The following is a 9,325-nucleotide window of genomic DNA, read 5'->3' as shown; positions in this document are numbered from 1 at the left end:
TGTGCATTATATAGTTAATAACATCCATTACTCGTGACAATTTGGTGAATTATTCGTATCATTTTATAATTTGTTATTAATGCGTACGTACTATACCCTAGCCCCTAAGCTTATTAAACCCTTAGGGGAAACAAGAAACGTGTGTCAAACATCATAACACAACACATCTTGTTCGTATGCATTGCAGTTCACAAATTGTGCATTATATAGTCAATTATATCCATTACTCGTTACCATGTGAAGATTACATACGTGTCTACGTACTATACCCTAGCCCCTAAGCTTATTAAACCCTTAGGGGAAATAAGAAACGTGTGTCCAAACATCATAACATGGTACATCTTATTCGTATGCATTGCAGTTCACATATTGTGCATTATATAGTCAATTATATGCATTACTCGTGACCATGTGGTGCATTATTCGCAGATACCAAAATGTGGCAGTTACTTTTCCGTCAAATGTCAATAATAACCCTGTAATGCATACAACCACCTTCTATAATGCAACACGGAACCAGTTTTATAGAATCAATCTGATCCGTTGATGCCTTAGATCTAACGCGTAATATTAAGAAGGAAAAAGGATCTATGATGTGAAAAGGAGAATAACGCTCCCATATATATATATATATATATATATATATATATATATATATGGATGTATTCATTTCCTTTTCCTATATTTCCTCCTTTTTCCTTCTTAATATCAGCCATTAGATTAGAGAAATGGACGGTCAAGATCAACATTGGGTAATTAATCCCGTGTTGCATTATTTGTCCTATTTTGTGCATTATGAGGGTACAATAGTAATTTAATAATGGCTGGAAACCGCTACGAATAATGCACCACATGGTCACGAGTAATGCATATAATTGCCTATATAATGCACAATATGTGAACTGCAATGCATACGAACAAGATGTGTTGTGTTATGATGTTTGACACACGTTTCTTGTTTCCCCTAAGGGTTTAATAAGCTTAGGGCTAGGGTATAGTACGTAGACATGTATGTAATCTTCACATGGTAACGAGTAATGGATATAATTGACTATATAATGCACAATTTGTGAACTGCAATGCATACGAACAAGATGTGCTGTGTTATGATGTTTGACACACGTTTCTTGTTTCCCCTAAGGCTTTAATAAGCTTAGGGGCTAGGGTATAGTACGTACGCATTAATAACAAATTATAAAACGATACGAATAATTCACCAAATTGTCACGAGTAATGGATGTTATTAACTATATAATGCACAATATGTGAACTGCAATGCATACGAATAAGATGTACCATGTTATGATGTTTGACACACGTTTCTTGTTTCCCCTAAGGGTTTAATAAGCTTAGGGGCTAGGGTATAGTACGTAGACATTACTAAATGCACGTATGTAATCTTCAATCCGTTGATTAACCCATATACACAATACCTCTAATAATGCATAATATACTGAGATAATGACAATTAACAGCTACATAATGCACAACCTAAACCAAATAATGCACATACGTATATTCCAATAACAACAATTTGTTAGTAATGTCTACGTACTATACCTTAGCCCCTAAGCTTATTAAACACCTTTAGGGGAAACAAGAAACGTGTGTCAAACATCATAACATGGTACATCTTATTCGTATGCATTGCAGTTCACATATTGTGCATTATATAGTTAATAACATCCATTACTCGTGACAATTTGGTTAATTATTCGTATCGTTTTATAATTTGTTATTAATGCGTACGTACTATACCCTAGCCCCTAAGCTTATTAAAGCCTTAGGGGAAACAAGAAACGTGTGTCAAACATCATAACACAACACATCTTGTTCGTATGCATTGCAGTTCACAAATTGTGCATTATATAGTCAATTATATCCATTACTCGTTACCATGTGAAGATTACATACGTGTCTACGTACTATACCCTAGCCCCTAAGCTTATTAAACCCTTAGGGGAAACAAGAAACGTGTGTCCAAACATCATAACATGGTACATCTTATTCGTATGCATTGCAGTTCACATATTGTGCATTATATAGTCAATTATATGCATTACTCGTGACCATGTGGTGCATTATTCGCAGATACCAAAATGTGGCAGTTACTTTTCCGTCAAATGTCAATAATAACCTTGTAATGCATACAACCACCTTCTATAATGCAACACGGAACCAGTTTTATAGAATCAATCTGATCCGTTGATGCCTTAGATCTAACGCGTAATATTAAGAAGGAAAAAGGATCTAAGATGTGAAAAGGAGAATAACGCTCCCCTATATATAAAGATATATATATATATATATATATATATATATATGGGTGTGATAAACTACAAACCCTCTATAATACAAACTATACAAACTTTAATCCTACTCACTTAATACAATTAATCAACGGTTAATATAAGAGATTTTTCTAATGTCAACATTTCCTACAAATCTGTACACTCCGTTGACATCGAACAATCAGAATTTGTACACCCCCGTTGACATAATTTGTACACCCTGTTGACATCAGCCCCCGTTGACAGAATTTGTACACTCCGTTGACATCAGCCCTCCGTTGACAGAATTTGTACACTCCGTTGACATCAGCCCCTGTTGACAGAATTTGTACACTCCATTGACATCAGTTTGTATAGTTTGTATTATAGATAATTTGTATTTCATCACACCTCTCTCTAATGTGTTGACTCATAGTCCACTAACTTATTCAAACCATTATTCTTTCGTTTCTTAAAACTCGTGTCCACACTAAATGTGACTCCTAATGTGGGACGAAGGTAGTATATATATAAGTGGAACTCATATTCCACTAACTTATTCAACTCACTTTTCTTTAAATTTCTTAAAACTCGTGTCATAACCAAATAGGACTCCTGTTGCGGGATGAAGGGAGTAACGTGCAATTCATGGTCTCACTCATCTTTTATGTTGTCTCAATATCAAGATTGAAAATGCAAGTTACTCCCTAGGTCCGCGAATATAATTCTCGTTTTTCATTTTGGTCCATCCGCAATAGGAGTCATGATTCATAATTAATATAAATGGCAAAAAGACAACACATTCCACTAACTCGATCTACTTACATATTATTTAAAACTAATATATACAATTGAGACTCATATTCCTCTAACTTTCTTTCACTCACTTTTCTTAACATTTCTTAAAATTCGTATAAAATATAAATGAGACTCCAAAGGGAGTAATTATTATATTTTCTATTTTAGATAATCTATAAAATTAGTCTTTATATATTAGCAAATGTATTTTTTGTAATTATCAAGAGTATTTACTGGCGGGCCCTGTGCCTCTTTCCCGCGCTTATTTGTAGGCATCTCAATGGGTGGGATAGCTAGCTCAAGAACTTAAAGTTGCTTCATACCCAAAGAAAATGATCGAACCCTGGCTATTTGGTTAAAAATGGATGTTTCTTATAAGAGATGGGAGTAATTTTTTTTATAAGGAGCTAGTACTATCTTAAATATTTGCTCCAAATTTATGATGCGCAATGCTGTGAATAGAGATGTCAATGCAGCCCGTAATCCGTGGGTTGACTCGAATAACCCGCCAAATTTATAAGGTTAAGGTTGAAATTTCTAGCCCGATAAAATTACAACCCGATTAGCCCGCACCCGATTAACCCGCAACCTGTTAGGGTGAGACCCGAAAACCCGATGGGCTGGCTCGAAAACCCGATAAAATTTCTATTGTTCTATTTATTTTACTCCTAATTGGACAATTTCATTGATTATTTTTATAATATAGATAACTAAAAAAATAACATTCAATTTTATATTAAATATATAAATTATATATTAATTTTTTATTAATATAATAAATAAATAAATTAGAAACTTATAATTCATTAATAAATATTTAAATTTGTAAAACATGTTTTAAATATTTAAATTTATGTTTTATTTTACACAAATCTCAAATACTATGCTTGATTTTAAGTATATATCTTAAATTTATAATAATTAAATATTTATATTTTATAAATATAACTAATTTTCGTCATTATTTATTGGATTGATCGCATGTTAATTTTATCGGTAGCAACCCGATTAACCCGCTGGGCCAGCCTGAAACCCGAGCGTTTAGGGTTAAGGTTGAACTTTTATTATCCGAAAAAATCTCAACCCAATTAGCCGCACCCGATTGACCCGCAATCTGAGTAGGGTTGACCCGAAATTCAGTGGGTCGGCCCGATTGACATTCCTAGCTGTGAACCTATGAAGTGTAAAATAAAATAAAATACAAAAATGATTTATTGTGTTCGTCGCTATTGAGTGTGGGTGCTTATGTTTTTCCGCAACGGGAACGACTTGCAATCAATTCAGCCCTCCAAATAAACGGCGATTTGGTTTAATTCCAACAACAAAATTAGCAGAGCTCAAATTTGGTTTGGGATCAAGACAAATTTCATCATCGTCAGCATCTACTTCTCTCAGATATCCCCAATAAATAACCCACTGCCTAATCCCTTCCCTTCACCCCTCTTCCTTTTCTTAATCTCTTCTCAACTCAATTCAACTTCAAACAAGAACAAGAGCTAGTGCATGGCTGCTGCTTCCGCTTCTATTTGTCTTCCGGCAAATGGGAGCCGCCCGGATTTCCGTATTGGCTCATCTTCCAAACAGCTCAACAGATTTCGTAGGTTAACAATCCGCTCTGATTTGGACTCCAATGTCTCCGACATGAGGACTAATGGTAGGTGAAATCGAGCTGCTGATTCTGATCGCTTTGCTTCTTGAAAACTGGTTTCAATTTTTTGAAGTTCAATTTTAATATGTGTGAATTGCTTGATTCTTGTTTTTGTCATTCATTTTAGATTGAGTTCGAATTTCTAGATTGAAAAGCAACCGTGATTATTAATCCCCCCTCTCTCTTCCTATCTGTATTTATTTATTTCGTTATTTTTGTTCTTATCACGCTTTCTGATTTTGGGGGAGTTTGGGAAGAGTTGTTCTTGTGGAAATAAACGTGGATTCTTTGCCTTGCAGCTCCAAAAGGTTTATTTCCACCGGAACCTGAGCATTACCGCGGCCCTAAGCTAAAAGTGGCGATTATCGGAGCAGGGCTTGCTGGCATGTCGACTGCAGTGGAGCTTTTGGACCAAGGTCATGAGGTAAAATGCTGCCTTGATAACCAATATGCTCTTCACTTTGTCAGTATGCATACTTTTGTTATAGGGAATATAGTTGTATGTATTGTTTGATGAGCTATGGATACAAATGCAGGTAGATATATATGATTCGAGGTCTTTCATTGGTGGAAAAGTTGGTTCTTTTGTAGACAAGAAGGGAAATCACATTGAAATGGGACTGCACGTTTTCTTCGGATGCTACAATAATCTGTTTCGTTTATTGAAAAAGGTAAACTCAACTTGCTCCTCGTTGTTGGAAAAACATAGGTGTTGATTTGCTCGTGACGGGCTAAATTAGACATAGGCTGTTTAAATATATGTGAAGTGAGTCTTCCTGAAATTACATATAATCATGTTCTGCATGATGATCTACTTATTTGTTACCAATTTTTCACAGGTTGGAGCTGAGAAAAATTTGCTTGTGAAGGATCATACTCACACTTTTGTCAACAAAGGCGGTGAAATTGGCGGTATGATCAATATGCTTAAAAAAATTAGACAGTTCATATTTTGGGCCTAAACAGGCTTGCAATCGGAGGATTGTGTAACTCTATAAAACCTTGCATGTTTGGTTTCATCTCAAATTGCAGAACTGGATTTTCGCTTCCCAGTTGGAGCACCACTTCATGGAATTAATGCATTCCTGACGACAAATCAGCTTGAGGTACCCAGTGCTTGCTGAATACATGTCTGTCAGTTTCACTGAAGGAACAGTATTATGGTTTGGGATTGTGTGGCATAGTGGTACTGGTATCTCATCTGGGTTCTTTTTACCTTGATCATTGCACATCGCTCACTTGTCTTGGTGAAAAGAACTTTCAGAATACAGCTAGATTTCCATTGCGAAACTAGCCTGAAAACAGTAGGTAGAATTAGAAAGAAGACTGTTGTTTCTGTATTTTGTTGTCTTAGAAGTTGAAGAAACCTCTGTAATGTGTTTTCCCTATTATGTGCAGCCTTATGATAAAGCAAGAAATGCAGTGGCTCTCGCCCTTAGTCCAGTTGTAAGGGCTCTTGTCGATCCAGATGGAGCTATGCGAAACATACGTGATGTAGACAATGTTTGTGTTCTCTCCCTTACTCTGGCTCCTATTTTCTTGGTGTAGTGTGTGAGGAAGTTGCATATCAAGAGTAGGACTAGGAGCACATGAGTGATAACTTTTTAAGAGAGAATGAGAAACAAACAACAGAGGGATTAAGTAGAATACATTATTTGTTTGGTAATATGAGCCTTTAAGTTTTAAAATTTAAGTTGCTAGATTAGGTTTATCCTTTCTTTTATATATAGGCTTCTAGTAATTGCTTGGCTATATACTACAACAGATAAGCTTCTCGGACTGGTTCATTTCTAAAGGGGGGACCCGCAAGAGCATCCAGAGGATGTGGGATCCTGTGGCTTATGCCCTGGGATTCATCGATTGTGATAATATTAGCGCGCGCTGTATGCTCACTATATTTTCACTTTTTGCTACTAAAACCGAGGCCTCCCTTCTTCGCATGCTTAAAGGTTCTCCAGATGTTTATTTGAGTGGTCCAATCAAAAACTATATCCTGGAAAAGGGTGGCAGGTGATGACAAATATAAGCTGGTAGTTATATGTACCCAGTGTTCTTGGGTTGGTTTATCGAATAACTTCATTATCCGTCTGCAACCCAGGTTTCATTTGAGGTGGGGATGCAGAGAAATCCTTTATGATAAAGCTGCTGATGGAGGTGTATATGTAAAGGGGCTTGCCATATCCAAGGTTCATGCATCTATATTCAGACGATCTATTTTCACCTGTCCTAACTTGTTGTTTAAGCGATCCCTGACTCCATAAAGGGTGCGGTTATCGAGCAATGGCATGGCACCCTCTGCTCATCATGATACATTTAAATGAAAAAAGTTGCGATTATTAAGATTGTGTATTTTCTGTTCTTGAGTTGTCCTTTTAGGTGAAAATAGGAAAGTCATCATATGTGTTGCTATTAATGTTCATATTCATATGCACTGTATTTTTATGAATACATTGGTAATCATACAGAACCACAGCCTAGGCATTCCATGCATCACCATGAATGTTGTACACTAATTACTCTAGGGTTGTGTCCTTACGTAATAATGCAATATAGTTGTAAGTTTCTAGTACTTGCAGCATGCGGATTAATTAACTGGTATATTATTACGCAGGCTACTCAAAAGCAAATCATAAAAGCCGATGCTTATGTAGCAGGTTAGTGGGCATGGACTTGCCAGTCTTTCTCTTTTCTCTTTTCTCTTTTTCCATCTTGAGGGATAAACTCCATAAAAACTTTTGTGATTGCAGCTTGTGATGTCCCCGGAATTAAAAGATTGCTTCCCCAAAGCTGGAGGGACTCGGAATTCTTTGACAATATTTATAAACTTGTGGGAGTACCCGTTGTCACTGTGCAACTGCGATATAATGGCTGGGTTACGGAGCTAAAGGACTTGGAACGTTCAAGGTGAGCAGTAGCTACTTCTACAACATTCATAGTTTCTTTTCTTCAAACAGCATCTATTTTTCTGTCAATTTGATTTAACGGTTAGGTGGTCAGGCAATTGAGGGAAGCTGCAGGCCTGGACAACCTACTTTACACTCCGGATGCAGATTTTTCATGTTTTTCTGACCTTGCACTGTCGTCACCAGCAGATTATTACCTTGAGGGCCAAGGGTCATTGCTTCAGTAAGAAAATGCTGTTTATCTTTGCTTCTTTGAGCACAGGAATAATGTAAACAAGTTAATCTTTTTCTTATGGTTTCTGCCTGGTCAATACGTTTGTGTCTGTTAATAGGTGTGTACTTACTCCTGGAGACCCTTACATGTCTCTACCGAACAACGAAATCATAGAGAGAGTATCAAAGCAGGTAAAGCCTTACTTCCACTCTCAGCTCAACTGAGAAACACTTCTAGATGACTAGATGAAACCTTTGACTATTGAGAGGAAAAAAGCTATAAATGATTTTAGCCTCTAGTAATGATTTTCACTTCCAAATAAAAAATCACATATTTGATGAGTTGATTTGCAGTATACTGGAAACCTCTGATTCTACTTAGAGGCTTGTTAGCCTACAATGTCTTTTATGCTTTATGACATATCCCATTTGTTTCTAAAAGCTTTAATTATACTTTTTTGGTTAGCCACCACCTATATTTGTTATCATGTTGGCCCTGCTGATAATTACTTCTTGACATCAGGTTTTGGACCTGTTCCCATCTGCCCAAGGTCTGGAGGTCACCTGGTCGTCCGTTGTGAAAATTGCACAGTCCTTGTATCGAGAAGGCCCCGGTAAAGATCCGTTCAGACCTGACCAGAAGACGCCCATCAAGAACTTCTTCCTGGCTGGCTCCTACACTAAACAGGTCGGCGTCTTTCGCTGCGTATTGATGGAATTTACAATTCGTTTTTAGTATTTGGCATTTTCAAGCTAGTTCATGAAATGAGGTTGCTCATGAGCTAACTAGTGAACAAGCTCGGATGAACTGTATTAAGTCTAGATCTGAGTAGCTTGCCTCATCTACAATCCCAAATGTTATGATCTCATAGTGGCATTTTGGGTCTAACAGGATTACATTGATAGCATGGAAGGAGCGACACTGTCTGGTAGGCAAGCGTCTGCCTACATATGCGACGCGGGAGAGGTGCTGGTTGTGCTACGGAAGGCTCTTGACGCCACTGAATTCGAAGAAACTGCGACATCGGATGAGCTAACATTTGTCTGAATTCCATTAACTCCCACAAAAAATGAGCTGTGAGTTGCAAATACAGAACTATCTGGCTAATAGAGTATACACCAAAAATTAAACTACTTTATTATTTATTGTGGGGAATTGAGGTAGAAGAAGGCAAGGTTGTACAATGTTGTAGCAGATTAAAAACTGACATTGGGCAACTCCCACCTAGTCTGCCTTAACAACTCATTGTAATTCAATATAGACTAAAGTTTCAAAATGATCCTTAAGATATGACGTTTTTTTTATTTTGGTCTAAAACATTATCTTTTGAATTATTATGTCCCTCACATTTGAAATCGGACCACATTTAGTCCAAAATTGACGGAATAGTTAAAATGTAACGGTCAACGGAATTTAAATCAATTTTGACCAGATTAAGATTTATAACTATGTTTTATTATGGGCTAATACCTAATTAACCTAAAACTTAAAA

The 9,325-nt window shown here is 36.7% G+C and overlaps 1 protein-coding gene across 1 annotated transcript; it reads left to right on the top strand.

Moving 5' to 3' along the window:
• Positions 1-4,311: 4,311 nt before the first annotated feature.
• On the top strand, positions 4,312-9,137 carry LOC121765143 (zeta-carotene desaturase, chloroplastic/chromoplastic-like). Its single transcript, XM_042161177.1, has 14 exons — positions 4,312-4,722; positions 5,016-5,140; positions 5,253-5,387; positions 5,556-5,628; positions 5,749-5,822; positions 6,115-6,219; positions 6,482-6,726; positions 6,815-6,902; positions 7,328-7,370; positions 7,464-7,620; positions 7,714-7,842; positions 7,952-8,024; positions 8,356-8,520; positions 8,725-9,137. Exons 1-14 carry the CDS (start codon positions 4,572-4,574, stop codon positions 8,878-8,880), a joined length of 1,719 nt encoding a protein of 572 aa, XP_042017111.1. The 5' UTR covers positions 4,312-4,571; the 3' UTR covers positions 8,881-9,137.
• Positions 9,138-9,325: the final 188 nt, after the last annotated feature.

Source organism: Salvia splendens, chromosome 2 (genome assembly GCF_004379255.2).
Source record: "Salvia splendens isolate huo1 chromosome 2, SspV2, whole genome shotgun sequence".
Taxonomy (NCBI): Eukaryota; Viridiplantae; Streptophyta; class Magnoliopsida; order Lamiales; family Lamiaceae; genus Salvia; species Salvia splendens.
Note: the sequence above shows the minus strand (reverse complement) of the source record. Positions and strands in the feature narration are given on the sequence as shown.